Source organism: Panulirus ornatus, chromosome 55, assembly GCF_036320965.1.
Source record: "Panulirus ornatus isolate Po-2019 chromosome 55, ASM3632096v1, whole genome shotgun sequence".
Lineage (NCBI taxonomy): Eukaryota > Metazoa > Arthropoda > Malacostraca > Decapoda > Palinuridae > Panulirus > Panulirus ornatus.
In genome coordinates, this window is record NC_092278.1 from 22,115,729 (window position 1) to 22,139,331 (window position 23,603).

At 35.6% G+C, this 23,603-nt stretch overlaps 1 protein-coding gene across 3 annotated transcripts in view; it reads right to left on the reverse strand.

Annotated features, from left to right (window-relative positions):
• Positions 1–1,633: 1,633 nt before the first annotated feature.
• Positions 1,634–23,603, reverse strand: part of Hr96 (Nuclear hormone receptor HR96) — a 45,483-nt gene continuing 23,513 nt past the window's right edge. For all 3 annotated transcript variants that reach the window (XM_071693075.1, XM_071693074.1, XM_071693076.1), the window contains 10 exons: positions 21,854–22,100; positions 20,937–21,254; positions 19,134–19,249; positions 17,895–18,031; positions 17,011–17,261; positions 14,731–14,873; positions 13,760–13,949; positions 12,378–12,578; positions 11,172–11,384; positions 1,634–8,325 (listed from right to left, as the gene is read on the reverse strand). In XM_071693075.1, the coding sequence (XP_071549176.1) occupies positions 8,125–8,325; positions 11,172–11,384; positions 12,378–12,578; positions 13,760–13,949; positions 14,731–14,873; positions 17,011–17,261; positions 17,895–18,031; positions 19,134–19,249; positions 20,937–21,254; positions 21,854–22,048 (1,965 nt within the window). In that variant the 5' untranslated portion in view covers positions 22,049–22,100 and the 3' untranslated portion in view covers positions 1,634–8,124. The remainder of the gene's footprint in view (positions 8,326–11,171; positions 11,385–12,377; positions 12,579–13,759; positions 13,950–14,730; positions 14,874–17,010; positions 17,262–17,894; positions 18,032–19,133; positions 19,250–20,936; positions 21,255–21,853; positions 22,101–23,603) is intronic.

The following is a 23,603-nucleotide window of genomic DNA, read 5'->3' on the forward strand; positions in this document are numbered from 1 at the left end:
ATTGAATAATAAGATAAGCATTTATTGCTACTGGAGGTTAGGCAAGGCAATCATAGGTTCTGTTGATTTTTTTTTTTTTTTTTTTTAGAAATGTCAGCAGTCCCTTACTATTCCCAATGGTCATAACCCTCACCACTTTTGTTTACTTAATACCCTAAAGTAATACAAGAAGTCCATTGATAAGTGTTTCTTCTAAACCTATAATTATTTCCGTAATGCTCAAAGACTGGGTCTCAACCATCTTTCATAATGTAGTGTCTGTTCTAACCTAGGACCACCTTTCATAATGTAGTGTCTAATCAAACCTAGGAACCTAAGACCAAAACTTAACTAAGATCATAACCTCATTTAATGCAGAACCATATTAGACATAATTTAGGATGTAATAGAGGAACTTCATCTGAGCACTTAGTGTAGGAATCTCCCCAAAGGGTCTAAACTAGGAACCTAAACAGGATTGACATGATGTCATTTGTTTCAGGTTTCTGGCTTGGAGAAATGGACTGGTATTGGTGTAGGTTAACATTCTACCAAACACTTTTACTAAGTTTAAGGAGTCCATAGATGTGCATTATTCCTGATCCATAAGTTATTTCTGTGTTGCCCATCAGTTACACACATAATCAAGGTAAAGAGAGCAGTGTTTAATATGAATGACGTGAAGAGCTAAATCATAGCTGAGCAAAAGAGAAGCTGATAAAATTTTTCAGTGTGTATTCCGTGCTTTTCCCAAATTAGAGCATGTGGGTTAATAATTGAGATTAGATGCTTATGCACCTGAAGTGCGTTCACACAGGTACTAGCTACAGATATTTAGATTTTTCCTCTCATTCTCTTAGTTTTAGTTGTGCAAAAATTTAAAAGTACAGCATTCAAATTTGAAAATACAGCCTCTGAAACACAAAACTTGAGTTGCCCTCTGCCAGTGGCTTGTTAAGGATGAGGTACTAAAGGCTGAGAAGTGGAACTGGAGTACACCAGTTATGGAGACTTTTTGCTGTGGCCACCTCCTGAGGGAGTTCCTGAAGGGAAAGGGAATTAGAAATATAGATAGACAGATAAATAGAACATTTTGCACTAGAGAATCAATCTTACCTTGAATTATTTCTAGTATCATTAGAACATCATACTAAGTTAATTATTGATATAGATATTTGCTATGGATTTGTGAATGTTCCAATCATTTACATGGCTGGGATATCTAGTCTTTCATAACATCATGGTTACTGGACTCCACACCATCAGCACCAGTAAGTGAAACATTGCAGACAAATTTTTGTAATTCCATCAATTTCAACTAACAAATCCTGTCCTGCTAACTTTACTACTTGTCATATTATACTAACTGTACAATTGGCTGAGTTTGAGATGAATGTAGATCAGGGAAGTATATTCATTTTGTTGTTCAGGTGAATCTCTAAGACTTGACTTTGTTAAAATATAAATTTCCCATAATTCAGATCCAAAAGTTTTGATGTTATTAATACCACTGTACTTTTTTTGACACATTGAACTTTCAGTTGTTCCTGTAACTATGACCTTATTACAGAGGAAATGTTCATTAATAATGGCTACGTTTGATGGGGTTTTGATGATTTTGTTACAAACAAATTAGGTAAATAATAATCACAGAAAATGTCAAATATATACTTATCACAGACATATACGTGATGTACAGAATATTCTATGGTTCATAAAAGATAAAAGATAAAAAAAATGCACAGTTATGTGTTACAGGCAGTTCCACCAACATACAGCTTTATGCTGAAAATTTTAAATGATATACAAGTAACAGTCATTTATTCTGTTTCTTGTAAGTTTCTCTGGCCTCGTCATATTGTATTCATACACAAGCATGAGTACTCTCTCACACCCCCACACATTTTTAAATATGTACTTGAAAATGTATAGGCACAAAGAAGAGGTCAATCAAAATAGATGCTTGAGATTTGTACTGAACTGATGACTACATTATCAAGAAATTCATAGTTTTCATAATGGTAGGAAATTTTTTAAGGGACAGATACACAAACACCAGGAAATTTATATACTGTGTATACTAAAAGTTTCAATATGCAGAGAAGGCTAAGAAGGTGTTCACATATTAAATGATGAGCATAGAGTGATCATTTCTGACCTAGAGATGAAACAATATACTGGCACTTTAAGGACCTCCATAAAATTTCATGTTAAAGCTCTGTATTGAAGAATAAGACTCAGTTGCATAAATTTCGTTGCATAATATAAATTTCTGCTACCCATATGATATGTAAGTGATCCAAAACTGGTTAACGATTCCCTTTTCATGAATATTTGTCAAATTAATCTTTGCATTAGCAAAATTTCTTACTTCTAAGGAATAGGTAACACTACTCATATTGAATTATACACGGGCCCACAGGTTTATACATTAGGTTTTTTATGGCTTGTACTTTCAACTTGATGGAAGGGGATAATTATTATCATAAACCTGAAGGAGGGAATAACCCTGGTTTTTATATGGCTTGCATATTCAACTTGAAGTTGGGGATAGACCTAGTCTTTGTGTGGCTCATACACAACCTGAAGGTGGGAATAGATCTCATCTCTCTGTGGCTTGTACACTCACTCTGAAGGTGGGGATACTCCAAGTCTCTGTATGGCTCATAGATTCAACCTTAAGTGGGACTAGACCCAATCTGTCACTTGTACACTCAACCTGAAGGTGGGGCAAGGTCCATTCTATGGCTTGGACACTCAACTTCGAGATAGGGATAGATTCTAGTCTCCCTATGGCTTGTACACTCAACCTTAAGGTGGCGATAGATCTAGTCTTGTTTTGACCTAATGCTGACAAAGAATGAGATTCACAACACAAAAATCACCAAAACATGGAATCTGCTTCCCCTAGACATCTTTACCATTATTCATGACCATGGTTATATAGTTTCACACAGTTGATGGTTTTCATACATATAGAATAGCAAGTATGACATCCCATCTGTTGTAATAATATTTGCAAGTTCAAGACTACTTTTGTAATCAGAGATGTAACTGTATCATGGTTACCCATATGTGCATACAACTTATGCAAAATTTGAGGACCCTACAAATTTATATCCACAAACAAGTGATCCATGATATTATCAATGACCTCCTCGACTTAAGTTAATTTTTAAGTTAATTTTTGTGTATATTTATAGCTTATAATGAATAAAAATATGTGGATATGGTACAAAAAAGGAAATACATGGACAGCTTTTAAAAATAAAACCACCCCAGGGTTAAGAGGTTTGCTATCATGGAGTTTGGTTAGCAGATTAATTATGTCTTGTTGTTTTTATAAAACGGGTGTGAAAAAAGATCCATCTGTCCATAATTATGTATAAAGGATAGAAATGCCTTTGCCATAGTGACTGACAGAGCAGCCACAAGATTACTGAGGGAAGTCAAGGTGTACGGTAAATTTCCCAATCGAGAAAGCTTGTGCAACAAATCATGCCAGACTATCAGGAGAGTACTTAATGCCATGAAAGGTGTTTGAATATAAACTAACTTCAACAGGAGACCCCTTATAGGTCTCTTGCAGAGCAAGGGCAGCCAGCCAAACCCACCAGCAGGGACCATATGTCAAGGGGTGAGGAGTGCTACAAGTATTAAGTTTGGGACCAGTTGTCTTTCTCTTAAATATTAATGATAAAGATAATGGGCTGCATTGCAAGATATTAAATTTTGCTGACGATACAAAGCTAAAAAGTAAATCTACAGATGAACTGACAGAAAAACTAATGTACTGAGCATATTGGTAAATTAATGGCAGCAAAAATAAAAAGGGAAGCTACATTATGTATTCTGTTAGACTGCAAAAAGTGAATGAGGAAAAAGATGGGCATGATAATCTTTATAGACCTAAAACCAAGTAAGCAGTGAAAAAGCAGATAAAATTCTTGGATTTACAAATACAGCCTTGAATTTAAGTTCAGGGAAATTACCCTTACTCTTTACAATCTAATGGTTCGTCCCCATCTTGAATATTGTGTTTGGTTTTGGTCACCTTAAATAAAGGAAAGACATAGAATGGAGAGAGTGCAGCTTCAAGTTACCAAGAGGAGCAAGTTGATCAACTTGAATCAACTTAGCTTAGAAAAGAGAAGTTTAAGAGGTGATCTAATACAAGAATTCAGAATTATCAAATGCTTTGATATTCTTATCAAGTTACTTGGACTTGATTTGTTTGATTTCACTCATAGTAATGGTTACAAAATCTTTGGCAAATGTTTTATCTTGAATTAGGCAAAGGTTTTTTCATTAACATAATTGCTAACAAATGGAACGATTTGCCAATTAGAGTGGCTGAAAGTAATAACGTAGATAGACTTGATAACTTCACTTCAAGACCATGTCTTACATTATATGTGCCTTCTTATTCACATTGACAGTTTGCAAGTTATTCTCTTTGAATTATCTATATCTGCTAACCTTTAGCACATTATTCTGTAAGTTTCTGATTTCTTCTAGTATTATAAACAGCCTTGAAAGGACCCAATGGTCCATTTCTGTTTGAATTTCTTTGTATTAATTTGTTGTGTTTGTCATGGTTAAGTGTGTAGGGCAATTATGGCCAAGGTGTTTGATGTCATTAGTATGGAAATTACATATTGTGGATGAGGAGCCCTTTGTTATGTTCAGTTGATGTTTTTAATGGAAAAGATATGGATGGTGTCCAAAGCATAGGTGAGAAAATGTAGCTTGTACAGATCAGGGAAATGTAGTTTTAGAACTATGTTTGATGGATTGGAGTATAAGATTGGGTTTGACTGGCTGTTGTTTAGTGTTTGTTGAGTCATTATAGTGTAGTTATGTTTTGCCATTGTTTTGCTTACAGGCAATAGGGGGATCTCTGAGTAAGGATTGTTTAGTTTAAGGTAGGGGTAAGTTTATGCAGAAGTTAGTGTGAGGTTATGAAGTGACAAGTGTGGGAGGGGATCAGAACTGTGGCACAGGATTGGATGCTAGGCTTGTTGAGGTGGAGATGTACTGAATTTTTTTTGCAGGTCTTGATTGTTTGTGGTTGCTAAGTAACATAGCTTTTTCTTAAATATATATCCTCATGACCCCTTTTATGGAGCTCCTGCAGCTTTGAGGCTGTAATGTCCAGTGGCAGGGAAATGATGGACTTCTTTGGAGTGAGAATTTCCTTGCCAAGGATGTGCTTTCTTTTTTGTTCATTGATGATTTTAGAACCTCACTGAAGGTGCTTGGCCCAGCCTCATGCAGGCAGAGGGCAGTAACACCAGCAACATAAATATTATAGTCTTAATGTCTGTTGCTGCCGTACAGAAATTCTTCATTTTTCCTTTTATGAGGTAGTTATCCTCAAGATGTAGCAGAATGCAGTCTGACTGCTTTGATGTGGTAGCAAAAGAAGACCCATATAACTATGTAAAGTCACTGGTTTGCTGTAGTATTAATGATTGTACATATTTATTAATCCATATAAACTGATAGTTCTCACAGAAATATTGAGTTACTGGGAAAGGCTAGAGGTGTTAAATTTGCCCACTTGGAAGAGAAGAGAGTAAGGGGCAACATGATTACAGCCTCCAGCTTTTAAAACAGATTGATGCGGTTGACAGTGAACAGTTTTTCAAGAAAAGCAGGGATGGAGCAACCACAGGACACAACATAAAAGTAAGCTAGAAACTTGTTGAAAAAGACGTAAAGAAGTACATTTATAGTATGATAGTAATAGAGGAATGTAATAGAATGACTTTGAAACCATGATTAATGCTGACAGCATAATGAAATTTAGGAAGTTTCATAATAGAGAATGCTCAAGAGATGGGGCCCCATGAGTGAAAATTCCCATTCTGTACATTACAATTAGGTAATTACACAGTGGTATTGGTGTAACAGAAGAAATACATGTAGCAGCACTGACTGGCTTATGCCTCTGCTGATGACACACACTCTTTGTTAGTTTACAGCAGTGGTATAAACAATTGTACCCCCACAAAAAAAAAGGGGGGGCAGATGCAAAGGAGGAGGATACCAGGTCACAAGCCTGCCACTAAAAGGATTGAGGACTGTACAGAATAAAACTAGTGCAGGGCGAGACCTTGTTTTGGTGTCTGGATTTAAGGCTGTGCTATGGTTCATTAGCTGCGAAATAATGACCTCCTATGGAGTGAAAAGTTCCTCAATGATTTTGTACTTCTTTTTGTCCATTGACAAGCTTAGTCTCCTCACTTGAGGAAACAGAGACATGCTGGAAAAGGTTTCAGTAAAAGCAACAGTAATGGTTTCAGAATTAAGAGAAATGACTTACAACGGGAGGAGGGAAGTCCTCATCTGAAGGAAAGGAAGACAAGGGTAAGCACACCAACCTTCTTTAAATTTAACCCTTGTGAGCCACGATGGTATTAACATAGACCAGTGCCCAGAAGTCGACTCTAAAACCAGGGGACATAAAAGGGAGCAAGACAAGTGTCAGAGGGAATGTAATGAAGCATCTCTTCTGGGGAATACTATGTTAAGTTTAAGTAATTTAGTTAGCTCAAGAAAGTTCAAAAACCTATGTGAAAGAACTGAGATTGAGAGGTGGTGTGATACAAGTGGAAAGCTTCCTAACATACATAAATAGGTGTTCATAAACATACATACAGGACGTTCAGCCAAAGCTGGAGTATATTTTTTCACAGATCACATGACAAGTTACATAGAAATGCTATAAGGGTTCCAAAGGATGCAATAAAAATGGTACCATAGTTCAGTGGAATGAGTCATGATGAGAGGATAGAAGTCCTCAATCTGCCTGCATTGAAAGAAGACTAAGGCGAGACATGCTAACCACATAACAATTCCCAGGAGGCCACACCGAAATTAAATCAGAGCAGGCTGGAAAGGGCCCACAGGAATGCAACAAGAGTGGCATTCACTATACTTCAGTGGAATGAGTTACAGATAGAGGAAGGAAGCTCTTGATCTGCTCACTAAGGCAGAAAATGCACAGGTTAAAATGACATTTAATACAACAATTTTTTAAGAGAAACCCTAAACTATTGGTCATACTGGGATTAAGGCAAGAGAAGTGTGGAGGGATATAAGAAGCATTTCGTCAGCAAGAGCGTTGTGGGCACCTGGAACAAGCTAACCAAAGAAGTACATGTGGAGATTCAGTCACTTGTATAATAAAAATATAATAATAAGAAATGGGTCCCCATAAGTGTAAAGCTCCTTCCCCATGTTTACAAATAGATAATACACACACATGAACACATTATATATTAAGAAACTTCAATTTTAAGCACTTAAAAAAATTCATCCACATATAAATACATGAAAAAGGATCACAGTTTTTGCTAGAAAATGTTAAAAAGTGTATTGCAAGTAGAACTAAGCTTATTGCTTTGACTGTGCATTGCATTCAGTAGACATTTTACACTTTGGGCATTTTCTAATCTTATATAAAGTGAAGGCTGGAGCCAACAGCTGAATGAAGATAATTATTTCCATCATATAATGCCTTTAACATATTCATTACAGAGTAGTGCATCCAGAATTTTCCCAAGCAGATAAGAAAATTAGCTTTACATAAAATTTCTTCATATATAAAATTAAATATGGCACATCTGAGACACTCAACAGTACACCGTTAAAGAGGTATTTATTTAATATGCATTGAATTCTGATAAGGTGCTGTACTTTTATTTTGAGACTTCTCCACTGATAAAAGTGATAAAAGTCTGCTTCATCAATCATTTTCATGGTAAATGAAAGACACATGATTTTGGCTTTAATATTGAATAATCAAAAACAACATATAATGATATACAGACAAAAATAATTATTTCTTTGAGCAGAAATAGGCTTAGATTGAGAAAATATTTTGCATTTACTGTACAATATAGCTAAAAGTACATATATGATGTATAAACATATATTTTATATTATCTGGAATTCAATGTGCAGTATAAAAGTTTTCTCAGGAAGAAGGGAAGAAAGTAAAACGAGATCAGTATATATACATTTTGGATGCAGTCATTATGAAACCTTGTATAATGTCTATATAAATGGTAACATTGTACACACAGCTGAGGTGTTTTTGGGTGCCTAATGTTGCTACTTTACCAGATCCTACGACTGTCACCTCTGTTTTAAGTCAAAAATTTCTATTAGAAGTGGTTCAACTTCTTGGGGATTCACTTCTAGGAAGACACGTATATGATTCTCGCTAAGGATGTGAAGGTGGTTGATGCGTTCTAGTAAACGATGATAAACCGTCCTGCCCTCACATCCTCCATATTTACATTCTAGATACCGCTTCAAAAGGTACAAGTATGAGCACTGAGGAAAAAACATATAAGAATCTTAGAAATAGTAAATTTCCCTCTTTTTTTTCTTTTAAGCTTCCTTACTAAATTTCTGCTCTCGATATATTTACATATCCTTTCTTCCTTGGGGAGGGGGTTGAAAAGAATAATGCCTACTCTCAATCAATGTCATTTATGGTCATATTTTATCAAGCAAGGAAGTTAGAAAATTATAAAATGGCTGTCAAGCAGCTCCTTCCGTCATTCTGGAACTAACCAATAAGGGTGTAATGAGGCATAAATGTAGATATATTAAATAATTACACTGGGATAATTAACGAGACCTCCAAAAAATAAAGTCAATCTCCCTTAGGTACTGGAAATAGGGTTTGAGATATTGTGACTGGGTTTACTTTGATGCCTCAAATATTTCTTGGTTTCACTTCAAGAAATTAGATACACTTAGCAATTCAAATCAGAGCACATCACCACTTCTTGACTTGTGGTCCAGCCTAGTGGATATGACTGTCTTCCTGAGGACTGTGGGAGCCCAATGTCTTTGGAATCTTCAGGCACAAGGGTATGGTAAGGATTCAATAACAATCTAAGAACATTCCTGCACCTAAAGGAGTTTATGTTGCTCTATACTTTTACAGAGTGGAACTCTGGAACTATGAGAGCTCCATAAAAGGAACCCTGGGATTATATAAAACTACATTAAAGAACAATATTTGTGTGAACAATTTATCTAAAGAGTATAATACCTTTTTTTTTTTTTTTTTTTTTTCGCTGTCTCCCGCGTTTGCGAGGTAGGGCAAGGAAACAGACGAAAGAAATGGCCCAACCCACCCCCATACACATGTATATACATATGTCCACACACGCAAATATACATACCTACACAGCTTTCCATGGTTTACCCCAGACGCTTCACATGCCCTGATTCAATCCACTGACAGCACGTCAACCCCGGTATACCACATCGCTCCAATTCACTCTATTCCTTGCCCTCCTTTCACCCTCCTGCATGATCAGGCCCCGATCACACAAAATCTTTTTCACTCCATCTTTCCACCTCCAATTTGGTCTCCCTCTTCTCCTCGTTCCCTCCACCTCCGACACATATATCCTCTTGGTCAATCTTTCCTCACTCATTCTCTCCATGTGCCCAAACCATTTCAAAACACCCTCTTCTGCTCTCTCAACCACGCTCTTTTTATTTCCACACATCTCTCTTACCCTTACGTTACTTACTCGATCAAACCACCTCACACCACACATTGTCCTCAAACATCTCATTTCCAGCACATCCATCCTCCTGCGCACCACTCTATCCATAGCCCACGCCTCGCAACCATACAACATTGTTGGAACCACTATTCCTTCAAACATACCCATTTTTGCTTTCCGAGATAATGTTCTCGACTTCCACACATTCTTCAGGGCTCCCAGAATAATACCTAAATCAAGTTTACTTTTTTGTTCCTGGCACTCGTCTCAATTTTTGTTTCAATATCAAGAAGCTACTCTATGGTTCACCTGAATGGAATGTATCTGCATGACTAAGCAGTGGTTGGTTGTGTAATACAAAACCATTCTTGCACACATTTACGTACCATAGGTTTTAAATAATATTCTCATTTGACATTCTCTAAAATGATTTGAGAGAATTCATTGAGGGATTTGAGGTCCATACACTGGAAACTGTTCTTTTTAAACAACCTCAGATTACATCAAATTTGAGCTTTTAAAAATTCTGGTAGACAGACACATGACCAGTTTAATATCACAGTAAAATAAGGTAAATTATGTGAACAAAATTACAGTTATTGCTAATATATATGTTTTGGAGGAAATCTGTGATCACCATATAGGTAACATTACTGAATCAAAACAAATGGGAGTGAAAACATCATATCTAAAGTTTTTCCAGAAAAAACATAAGACAAAACCCAAAATTAACAAATCCTTCGCTAAATATAGGTGAACCATTAGAGAAAAACCAACTTTTTCTTGACCATAAAACTCTCCAAAATTCATCATTAAGTACAATAAAGATTATGTATCGAGTGAATTTCCAGCATAAATGAGTTACTTTCAGGTTAAAGATCTTTCCATACATTTTGTCAATTCATGAGGGAGGCTGCAGATAATTCTAAAAATCAATTTTGGGGTCTTTAACTTCTTCAACAATACTATTAAAGTAGGAAAAAAGTTTTCAGTATACAGGTATTCCTTTCCTTTCATACTTGTCTGCTGTTTCTTGCAATAGCAAAGTAGCACCAGGAACAGATGAAGATAGGCAGCATTCGCTCACATCCATTCTGTAACTATGTACAATGCTTAAACTACAGCCCCCTAACTAAAACCAGGCCCTACATACCTTTCCATGGCTTCCCCCAGCTACTCTATATGCCCTAGTCCACTCCACTGATTCCACGTTGCCTGCTGTATACCACATCATTCCAATTCGCTTCATTCCATGCATATCTTCCACCCTCCTGCATGATCAGGCCTTGGTGATTCAAATTTTTAACTTTATCCTTTCCTCTCCAGTTTGGTTTTACTCTTTTCCTTTTCCCCTCCACTTCCAACACATATATCCTCTTTGTATACTGGTACTTGTATTAATTGTTTTGAAAGGGGAAGCTGTTGCATTTCTGTTAGAATGGTTTTGAAGTTTAGTTTCTTGGGTAGTGTCTTGCAATTCTAATGGGATACAGATGTATTTCACCTCTAGAGTATCCCAAAGCAATTACTGTAAGAGTGAAAAGTGCCTGTTAGTACTCCCATCCTTAAAAATATTGCAACCTAAAAAGTCTTTGGTTCCCAACAGAGAAGACTAGATAATAATCTAGAGATAAAGGGTCTTAAACTTACCTGTTCATGCTTGATAGCATCAGCATGAATAATGTTGGGTCGTTCATGATTGAAAAGTGTGATTGCAGAAAGCAAGAAGATTATATTGTGGTCCCTGCGCCATTCTGGTTGAAAGGCTAGGATGAAGCGTTTGTGCTCTTCGTACACATTACCTGGGGCAGCTTTCAAGACTTTTAGTTTTATGTTCTTAAAATGATCATGGTCTTGTTGAATCTGAAAATAAAATGACTTCATTATCTAATAATTCATAAATGAACAAGTATTTGTTTGCCACATCTGAAAAACAATAAGGAATGCTGACTTTCTCAGTATTTGATTTACAACACAAATTCATTTATCTGTGAATAAATCTCTTGCTCACATGTTTCCTCCCTTACTAGATCTAACAACTGGCATTCTTAACTTTACTCTTTCTTTCTGTTCATCTATAAAGATTTCCCTTTGGCTTTAGCTAAACTCCTCTAAATCTAATATATATTCTCCCCACATTAAATTTTCTTTTTTCATCAATTGGTTTTATGTATGTATAACCTGTTATCACAGGAAAATTTTTCTTAACTCTTCATTTCCCTTACACCTTTACATTCCTTGCTAAATTAACTTTACTTGTTGCATATTCCTTAACCCTTAACTGTGCAATTCCTTAAAAAAAAATATGCTTAAAAGAGATTGTACTGATTTATACAAACATTAATTGAAAAAAAAATCCAAGGGTTGTACAGTTTCCTCTATTTGGGTCTGGTATAGTGCTGAGTGAATTTGAAGGACTGGGCTGATGGCAAGCATTCTGCAAATCACAATTATATGATAAATACTTTTTTTCAGGTTTTTCACACCACTAACACTAAGCATAACACAAATGCAAAGCACATTACATACATATGTACAATTTACACATGCAGAACTTTACTTAAATAAATAAGAGGAGCAAATACTCTCACGCAAGTAACATGAGGAAACATGGACTATTATAGCTCCCTTGTATTTTCAATGTATTGGGCTTGTTGAAGAATATTTATCAAGAATAATTTGGTTATTGATGAAAAGCTTTGTAAGAAAAAAGCCATCCAATGATGTAATCACAAAACTGAGGTAGCCAAACAACTGCCTCAAGTGTTTCAACCACTGATAACTCAATGTTATACTAATTTGGTCAAACACTGACAGGATTAAACACTGATTCATAATATTTATGCAATCACTAACCTTCCATGAATCTTTGTCAGGATCATAAGCACAGACTGATCGCAGAATCATCATTTCTGTGCATCCTCCTTTAAGCAAAGCAATTTGATCTTCTTGACATAAGCTCTTGAAGGCAGAAATTCTTTTTGACATCTTGATGAGACGACGAATGGCTATTTCAGTTAGGTTGATGATATTAATCAAGGAGAGATTGCTATGGTCCTGTAAGAGATTGACAGTTTTTGGAACATAAGACTGAAAACCTGAGTGCTATATATATATATATATATATATATATATATGGGTTTGAGTTTCTTGAAGCAAGTTAAGGATACAACACACCGACATCCATTACCCAGTCTCCCTCTAAGTACACTGTGTGGAAATATTCACCACACATCAAAGTATAATAGTCCCACCACTACAAACACCCACATCTTTAGAGTTAGCAACTGACACAGTAAAATTAATTGTTGCCATGCAGACTATGCTTACAAAGAGATGGTACCAGGCCACAAGGTCCATAACCAGTCACTGCATGTGACGAGGCACAATGAACATGGGCTAATGAGACAGCAAGGATATACTTGGCTCTTATTCTACGAGCTTAACAAAAAATGAATATTTTAAGGATCAATGACATGGTAAAACAATCTAAAAGCAGAGTGGAGTCCACTCAATTGTCCTCTGTTAGGCAAGAGATTCTACAATGTTACCATCTTACAAATATACAAATGGATGAAGGCAGCAAGTATGAATATGTACATGTGTATATGTCAGTGTATGTATATGTATGTATACGTTGCAATGTATAGGTATGTATAAGTGTGTTTGTGGGCGTTTATGTATATACATGTGTATGTGGATGGGTTGGGCCATTCTTTAGTCTGTTTCCTTGTGCTACCTTACAAACGCAGGAGACAGTGACTAAGTATAATAAAAGAAATAAATGAATAACAAAAAAAAAAAATATATATAATATTATTTTTTTTATTATACTTTGTCACTGTCTCCAGCGTGGAGTAAAATCATCCCAGGTGAAAATGGCATATTACACCAGTATTACTTATAAAAGAAGGACTGTAAATATTTGCCTACCAATATTCCCTAATACCATGACTGAATTTAAGTCTAAGGGCTTTTAATGTTGATCATTACCTAAGTATTATGGTGCATAAACCTTTGATTTTATGATTTCCCTTTCAGGTAGATGACATTCTCTTGTGAAAACCGGTTTGCTAATTATGGTCTTAGTAATGAATCACAAACTTTAAATGTAATCTAATGAACCCTGCATTATGCTACTCATTTGCAATACCTATAACAATGGGAGATCTGGGACTACGAACATAACTATTATTTGTTTGAGATATATAGTTCAAATATAACTATTAATACTTTACCTTAAAGTTGTAATCTTCACAAAGAGGAGCCATTAAGCCTTTATTTGCCTCACAGAGCTCATTAAGCTTTTTTTTCTCTGGTTCATTCAGCTTGCCTGGGTTAGAACTCCCAATAAGGCTGAAAGCACTGTACTCAGCAATAATGACAGTGTTCATGATAGAGTCCATCATTGTTAGACCTGTTGCATTCCTGGAGAAAGAAATTAAGCATTACCTTAAATTTCCTTAGGATCAAGCTATTGCAAATGAATAATGAATAAGTACATCATAAAAATTAAAGTTATTTTGAGTTTTAACTCTTAATGGTGGGAGGCAAACATGGCTGACTCTCCAGGAACTCCATAAGTCGTAACAGTAGCATTAATCTTCTCAGGGTTTTTATGAAATGTGCCCCAGTATTATGGTATCTGTAAGTCTAATTGCTGTGGCATTGGTTTCTGCCCAACACAGGCAGCATCACTGATGCCTCAGACCATAAAACACAGCCTCCGTCATTTCTCCATCACTTCCCTGGGGGATTTACTGTATATGTTAAATTCAGTGTTATACCACACTCATATAAAACATGTTAGCTCACTCTTTTGTATATTACCTTTACTTTTACAAGTAATTTTATAAAATAGGAGATTTGAAGACTTTTCTGTCCAAATTGCAATCTAATTTCTGCAAGTCACCTGGAATTAAAGGATTAAAGAGAATCCTTAACATCATGAAAAGCATGGCACATGGATATTGCTTTAACACATTTTCAAATTCCATTTAAATCCCCGTAATTTCAGAAACAAGTAATGGTTATAATCACCATTGGTAAACTCGCATTTGTGATTCTTTAAAAGTAAGTCCCCACTTGGAATTATACATTATGGATAATTTCAATTTTATGTTTAAAAATCACTAACAACATTACATTCATGAGAGAATAATTCTATACAATAAGTATAATGCAAAAGAACCACATTTCCATTACTTACTGATTTGGCTTACATCCTGGTTGAAGAAATGCAAGAGCATCTTGTACGCTAAAATTTTGCCAAGAATCATCCTGCTGCTGTTCTAGTGGTGGTTCATGATGGTGATGTGGACTCTGCCCGGACTCATCTTCAGGGTATTCCACCTATACACAAAAAGGATTACTTTTATCTGATTTTTATAAGATATGTATAATTTCCCAGTTCAGAAAAGAGTTGGACAAGCCAAAGTCATGTTCTTACTTCTTTTTCATGCTTGTTTGCTCTTTCCCCTTGTTTTATATATATTATTATTTTTTCATACATATTCACCATTTCCCACATTACAAGGTAGCGTTACGAACAGAGGACTGAGTATAAGAGGGAAAATTCTCACTTGGCCACATTCTCTGTTCCTTCTTTAGGAAAAGTAAAAGCTGGAGGGGAGGATTTTCAGTCCCAAGACCTCCTCCTCTGAAGAGGTGCTGGGATACTTCCAGCACCAGGGACATGATAAACTTCTTTGGAATGAGGAGTTCCTCAAAAAGACTATACTCTGTTTCGACAAAAAACGATGATGCAGCCTTAATGAAGGTGACTTTTTTCTTTGCAGCATAAACAAAAGTATGTGGAAGCCAGTAATACCTATGTTTTATATATACAGTTTATTTATTCATAATTACCCAAGAACATCTTTCTAAGAAAGAATCCTTTTGTTACTCAGGACCTCTCCCCGGAGGCTTCTGTAGCCTATGGTTGCACTTTTAACAGAAGGGAAATGAGGACTCCTTTGCAGTGAGAAGTTCTTTCATGGTACTGTTCTCTCAATGATACCTTATGCTGGTTGAGTTCAGTAACATGATATTTAGTATGTATACGCATACTGTGTATACACACACACACACACACACACACACACACACACACACACCTTATCTTAGCTTCATATCCCAGGAGTGCCCCCATATTTATGCAAATAACCAGAGGTGTTACTGTAAGTGGTTACATGGCAACAGAAAAGTTACCTACAGCAACACTGTATCATTGTCAATGACCAAAAGGAGTACTGTTTTAGTGAGGACTCATTCCAAAACATTCTTCATTTCCCTGCTCCTGACTGGAGCACAACCTTACAGCTGCAGGAGTCCCCTCTAGGGTTGTATATTACCAGCAATATCCGCATGTGTATCAGGAGGGTTATGCCAGCTGCATGATGAGCCAGCACTTTAGTGGCTGTCAAGTTGTACTCCCCTGACCCAGGTGATTGTCCTTTCCTTCCTCCTCAACCACACGTGGACTGCTGGCATTCTGTCCACAAACATACAATCTCACTTTTTCACTCATAAAACTGGACAACACCGATCTCAACTCATTCTTCATAACTCTAGATCTTTCTGCAGTAAATGCTATGCATCATTCCAGCCTTTTGGCAAAATAGTAGGAGCAACAGGTAGAAATAGTAGGAACATTAAGCTGGAGCATTAGGGAGAAGTAAGTAGGAACATTAAGCAAGAACATTAGATAGAAGTAGTGGGCTGGAACATTAAGCAGGAACATTTGGTAGATACATGAGGTGGAAGCCTCTGAAAACACTGCACCAGGGTTGTCATATGCCAGTGGCCTGTCAAGGGTGAGGCACCAAAGGCTAAGAAGCAGCACTGGAGTTCACCAGTTATGGGATTTTTTGCTGTGACCACCCCCTTGAAGGAGTTCTTGTGAGAACTGGAGTCAGAAATATAGACAATAGATAGACATGGCTGTATAAATATGTGAGGCATTCATTTAAACACATATATAGCTTATCACACTTCATTAACTCTTACTTTTCCCAAGTATAACATGTTCAAAAGTGCAGCTGAAGTAGGCAGAATTCTTATCTAACATTTGTATGTGAGGGCTACCATGACTGAATTATGCCACTGAACACAGAAATACTATTCATGTATGTGATGCATGAGATATATTTCATATTAGATTACAATGAACTTTCATTCAAAGCAATAAAACTGTAATGATGAAAAATGACAAAAAAGAAACTCATACAGTTCCCACTGTTGCTAGTCAAGTGGCATGACTAGCATCCATGGGATACAGAATTAATGTAACATTTCAGATGGTCCTTCATGTATGAGTTGATTTTCATTACTTGTGACTGTTACTCATGCTGATCATGTGTTGTCCTTATAACTCCCAAGTTTCTTTTACTTATTCTTGTTTGTAAAAAGGTGTGCATAAATTACAAATCAAAAGATGGAATGAGAAAAGAACTTTGCATTCTAAATAGAAATTTCATTTGATACCTACCTCCTTCTTGATGTTCATGGCCATTACTTGTGCCAGGCTTCCAATACTGGGGTGGGAGGAAGGAGATGATACTCTCATTTGGGTGTGCATATGGTTGGGACTAACCCCTCGAGATTCTTGTTGATCAGGTGGGAGTATAGGAGTGTCACGGTCACCTTTGGTTAAACTTCCCTTAGGATCATTAAAGGATATACTAGTTGCACGATCACTTAAGTTTACTGGAGGAGAAAACTCTCGTACAGGCTCCTCATCTGTTGATGAACAGAAACTTAATGTTACTCAGCCTGTGTATATCAGTGCATTGAACCTTGTCAATAAAACTGCTTTAATTCCAAAGAAAAATTTTTTAGTCTAAACAGACAAAATCAAAACAATGCTAACTGTGATAATCATTTGCATTCATTAAAATATACATACACCAAAACGATGACCACAAGAGCACTTTTTACTTGTTATATCTATGCTACAGGTTAAACTCTGTGAAATCTATGTTAATATGTCCATGAACAAATATTAACAATTAGAAATAACAATTAGAAATGTAGCATTATAGATGGTGTATAGCTGCAGGACACATTCACACAATGTCTCATAACTGAAGGCTGCCATCAAGCTTATTGCTGTTTCATAAAATTTTAGCCAAGTGCTTTACTGTGTACAAACATAGCCTTAAACAAAATGAAGCATGAAGATATAGTAAAATGAATACATGGAGAGAGACAGCAGACAAAGGAAAAGTGCAGTTTCTTCTGAGTCAAGAGTGTGTGAATGTGTGGCATAACACCAGGCAAGTGTGCTTTTAAATGTGGCCAAGGATCTATTAGTGTGACATGGAACAATTCTAATTTATGATACTGTAAAACTAATAAAGAAATATGATTTACTTTCCAAAGGTTCCATCCCTAACATGATATCTGAGTGCGATAATGAACTTCCAGAAAACTCCTGATCTGTTGAACACTGTGGTGGTACATCCTGCTGCTCTGGCAGTGGAGAGCTTGCACAATCACTGGAGTAGTTTCTGAAAAAGTGTTTAAAACAATGACAACCATTTGAATTCTTTAAGCAAAACAAGTGCTGTATAAGGTATAGAAAGTAGAAGTACAGACTGTTAAATGCTTTTTCTCTAAGGTTCATTCACAGCACGCAGAAACATAAACTGATGAATGCTTTTCCTCTGAGGTTTTTATCCAAAAAGTCTTTTAAAGTAACCATCACAAACTGAATTGGCATTCTCTATGGTGATGGGATTAGCAAATCTGAACCTTTGTAATACAAGCCAAATTCTAACTTTGTATTGTTGATATATATAGCTAACATCTGGCCAAAACCTTAAACAGAAACCAATGATATCCCAATAAGTTTACAGAGAAAAACTAATGAAACCAGTCACAAGAAAAAATCATTCTTTTTAAAGCTGATGTGGCAGGTCTAGTGTGAAGGCAGACATTGAGATAATGCACTGTCTCAGTCACCCTTACACTCTACAGTAAGGAGTTCCTCTGAACGAACCTGTACACAAGCACCCTTTTTTTTCTCAGAAGACTCATTTTACGATCATCATACAAAAAACTAAAAATTTTGTACCTAATCCCTTGGGATCTCCATTCAAGGTTACTATAAAAAAGAAGTCCTATAAGTTTGTTTTAGTACTAATAAAAAGGAGAAAGAGGTATATAAGGGTAAGGAAATGAAACCAATAATGACCTGAGCATCAGAGTGAATGAAACTTACTCAAGTCTGAATCTTTGCCTTCCTTGTTAAAGACATCCTTCAGGTGAAGGCTTTATCTATATACTGGATTATCAAGTTGCTATGACACTCCATCATAATCTAACATTTTGAACAAGAGCTTCAGTAAAATATTACAAGGATCTTTTTTTTTACATACAATTGAAGACTTTTTCCGTATTCCTAAAAAGAATTGCATTAATCTGCTTCCAAAGTCTTAGGTTAGTATAAATTTGTATATATGAATTCATTTTAAATCTTGGGAGTCCTGCATGCTGGCCACTATTTGTTAAAGAACATTCATGTATCACCCAGGTCTACACATAATAAATGGCATATTCATCACAAAACTTATGACAGCATCTAAGAAATCGTACAGCCAAATATCTTACGTATTATCTGCAATGTAACTGGACTGAAGAGGCAGTCTCTCAGCAGCAATCCTTGTTGATTGTATGATCATTCTCTCCTGGGAGTGAACATCAGTTTGGCCTTCAACACGCATTACCTGCAATATTTTTGTATGAAAAGTTGATAATTTCTAACTCAAATTTTCTCAATAAAAATCATACATACGAAGTAAAAGTAAATTCCATAAATATGTAACAATAAAAAAGACAGCAGAATCTGACTGAATTTTATCATTACTGCAAGTCAAACAATGGGCATCTTCAGTTCTTGTTTTGGCTATTTTCTCTATACAAGATTATCTTTTAATTCATATATAGTTAAGAGCTGAACATTTGATATTTGTATGTAATATGTACTATATTTCAATGTCTAGATTCTTTAATTCACTTGAAAAATATATGACTTGTCAATATAGTCCTGCATGGCAGTCAGTCACCCATTTTCAAGAACCATAATTTTTCAATCCTTATTTTTCATTTGGTTATATCTTTTTTCTTATCCATTCCTGCTTATTATTTTTCATTATCAAATTTGGTTATTTCTTCAGCCTGCAACAATTATGTTTCTGCAAAATGCCAAAATCAAATGTTAAGTAAGAGATAGCTAAAACCTGAATAAGAATGTAGGTGAGAAGAAGGTCTTATAAGTGAAAGCATCACAAAATATTTGCATCACAGAAAAGATTTTTCAAAAGAATGGGGGTTACCACAGCAAACACTTCAGTGGAAAACTAAAAGCAGAGAAACTTGAAAAAAAAAAGAAAAAAAGGTAAAATATGAGATGGGAAACAAATACGCACCAGAGAAAGCAATGAAAGAAAATTTGAAAGTTGAGAATATTGAACACTGTATAGATAGCAAAACTAAAGGTATGTTTTTTCTTACAAATCTGTTCAATTAACTCCACTTTCTGGGGAAGAGAAAGTATGTGGATTGAAGAACAAAAAAGGTTTTATGGGTCAAACATAAGATTATATACAACTACGATGACAGCCACTTGCATGACTTGCTATTGGGTATTTAACTTTTGCAATGTATCTAAGAGAAAAACATCATGAATCTTCCTCAAATGTTCTTATCTGTTCATAAACCTAACCATAAATTGGAGAAATGACAATATTGTTGAATACTTCTGCCGTGGTCTGTAGATATATACCTGTCATGAAAATATAACCGAGATTTCCAGAGACAATTATATACTTCATATGTTCATTCTTTATTTCTTTATGTTTTCTATAGTGCTGGAATAAAGAGGGGAGCCTGATCTTCAGATATTATTTGCTATATAAATTAACTCAACCCTTTCTTGATATGCAATTGGATGTCTACTAATACTCAAGTCATATAAGAACTATGCTTTAGGGATTTTTTTATCGCAATATCATTTAACATATTTTTTTCAGGCATTTTACTGCAATTTCTTCAAAAATACAACCACATAATCACCCATATAACTCCTACAGAATAACATTCCAAGAATAAGTCTTGATTATGTATAGGTTCATACAAATAAAAAATTTCAGATTAAGGCCATCTCATTCTCCTTCTTACATAATATCTGATATGTTTAGTGAACAATAATGGTTTCTTTCATTCTATTATCAAATCATCCTCTAGTCTTGGCTCTCCACATGGGACCACTGATATCATACTGAAATCAAATACATCCAATTCTTAAGAAAATCAATACTTTTAAACCTTTCCTGATTCCCAGGTATCATATTCAATTACCGTCCCTGGACCAAATCCTCTTAATTCTGTTATTTAACTTATTAAAATTCTCACCTTAGCTGATCCATCCTCATCATTTCTGATCACTCCAACAACAACAGCTTGAGGCTTAGTAGCTTCAGCTCCTCGACTTGAAGTAAAAGGACTAAATGGATTTGTTATCTTCACACTTTCATCATCTGATACTGTTTCTCCCATTTTTCTAGCACGATTTTCCTCAATTTTCTGTTTTTTTCTCTGCTTCTCTTCTTCAGTCATTATCCACTCTTTCTTCATGCCAATTTCAAAACATTTTCGAAGGCGACACTTTTGACAGAATCTTCTAGTCACCTGGTCAACTTTACAGCTGTCTTGAAATGGGCATCGGAAATCCTAGGAAGGTAAGATGCATGTATTTATGATTGTCCAGCTGTTTAGAACTATGCTAAGAAGATGAACACATGTCTTAATACAAGTCTATGTGCCTTGAAACTGTTCTCACTTTAGCTTCCACCATTTGAATATTGTTGAACATTACACAAAATATGTATATGGTGTGTTTTACAAAATGCATATGAATCCTCTATAAACAGAGATAAAACAGAATAAGCTAAGAAATAATGAATACTTAGGTAGTGAGACCAGTGAAGATATCAAAACTGAGGAGAAAATTCCCGAAAACATTATCAACAGACTAATTGTAGTTTGTTATATATGAAAAGCTACAAAATCTAAAACATATAAATTCTAAAGATATGTGTACAGCAATCTAGGGAAATACCATCTTGAAATACTAGTTATAAAATCCATAGATACTTCTCTCCAAACAGGGGAACATAAGCAGAATGTAATATCATATAAAATGTTCAAAAGTAGCCATTATGGCATATTTAGGTTCCTCATTATGCACATCTCTCTTGCCCACAAGGATGCCACATTATAATAGTGATTAACATAATCGATAAATACTGAAAAGGCTGCTTTCACTTTACCTTATTCTTAAGAGCATTTCTTCTAAAAAATGCCTTGCATGATTCACAGGTGATGGCATTGAAGTTGTAACCAAGAGCTCGATCACCACATACTCCACACTTCTTAGAGTCAGGCCGTTTACTTCCTGATGTAGAGGCTTCATCTTGCGGAGAGCTAACTGGTTCCTCCCGTGGGGACGCAATGCTTTCTTCCATAATGCCAGGGGTCCCCACCTGCCACCAATATGTTCCTTCCTCACTCACATATCTGAAAACAAATAAACACAAAATATAGGGCAAACATATTACAAGAAACTCACATAAACAGAACTCTTAATGTCTATCATCATCATAATTTTGTAGCCCTAGGGCCCATTTTTACATGGCTCCTGTATCTTCAAGGCTGTACTCTATGCAGGAATGGGGTAAGGTTGGTTCCTCTGGGTGAATTGGTTCTCTAAAATGCTGTACTTTTCCAATTGCAATATGTTTAGTATAATGTACTGATATCTTTAAGTGGTATCTCTGACTTCTTCCATTTCATCATTCATTAAAGGACCTATTTGTTTACCAAAATGTACTCTCAAGTATCCTATAAAAACCACAATCACCTAACTGACAGTTGATTCTAGGAACAAATATAAAAACTGGAAAATGAGGGAAAGAAAAACTCAACTTGAATAATTTCATCATCTGGTTTCTATAAACTTATGAAACATTAAAGCTGGTGATGATAATCATATGGTTATTCTATGGTGGCACAGACCACTGACAGAACTTGTTCATCATATAATATTGCCTACTCACTCTACTAACTGCCAGTGCTCACCATCTTTGCACCCCACAAGTGCACATCTACAACACCTGAGGCATTTAATTCCTAGTCAATTATTTTTTGACAATTACACAACACCATACATAACTTTGTTTTGAGAAGTGTTACCACGAATTACAGATTTTAAGAAAATTAAAAGATAGCAGTTAGAGGAAATCAATGATCAAAATCCAAAGATAATGGAGATTAATCCTCCATATCTCAGCAGAACAATGAAGGTTAGAACTATTCAACATAACCACAATGCCAGTGGTGTGTGTTAAGTGTTAAGAACATTCTAGTATGTTATCTCCCCATTCACATTTTCGATATTTTTGTTATACATACATGTTAATCATCTTTGCACAGCACATGAAATATATCTGAAATATCACATTTTGAGGTTGGTCTCGATATAGCGCATATACTCATCTAGAAGTACCTCCTGTATAGGTTGACTTTGATTTTTGGCCTAGAAATCATTGATTTATGATATGCCTCGTGCATAGGTCGACCAAACCCAAGTTTTTGAGGGTAATGGAATAACAAATTAGGGTAATAAAGCACCATATTTTACGGCATATAAAATTCATTTCATAAAATCCTCAATAAAAAAAATACCCTGTGTCTGATGCACCGAGAGCCGAAGGCAAATTGTTTACCATTCATTAATAGGCACTTTACCCTAAAGCGCAGGTTGTTTCAGCAAAAATGTTATATATTTCCATTCAAGTATTTACTCAAGTCAATTAGGATAGAATGATGTTGTAATACAATTTCTTTATTACTGATAATCATTCGAAGTCAATTAGGATAGAGTAATATTGTAATACAATGTTTTTATTATTGATAATCATTCGAAAAGCAACTACGGTAACATCTTTTGAACGACAAAAGAAAGCGACAGTCTATTGTTTTCGTCACGCTTTTATCCCTCTTTCCACTGTAATACATACG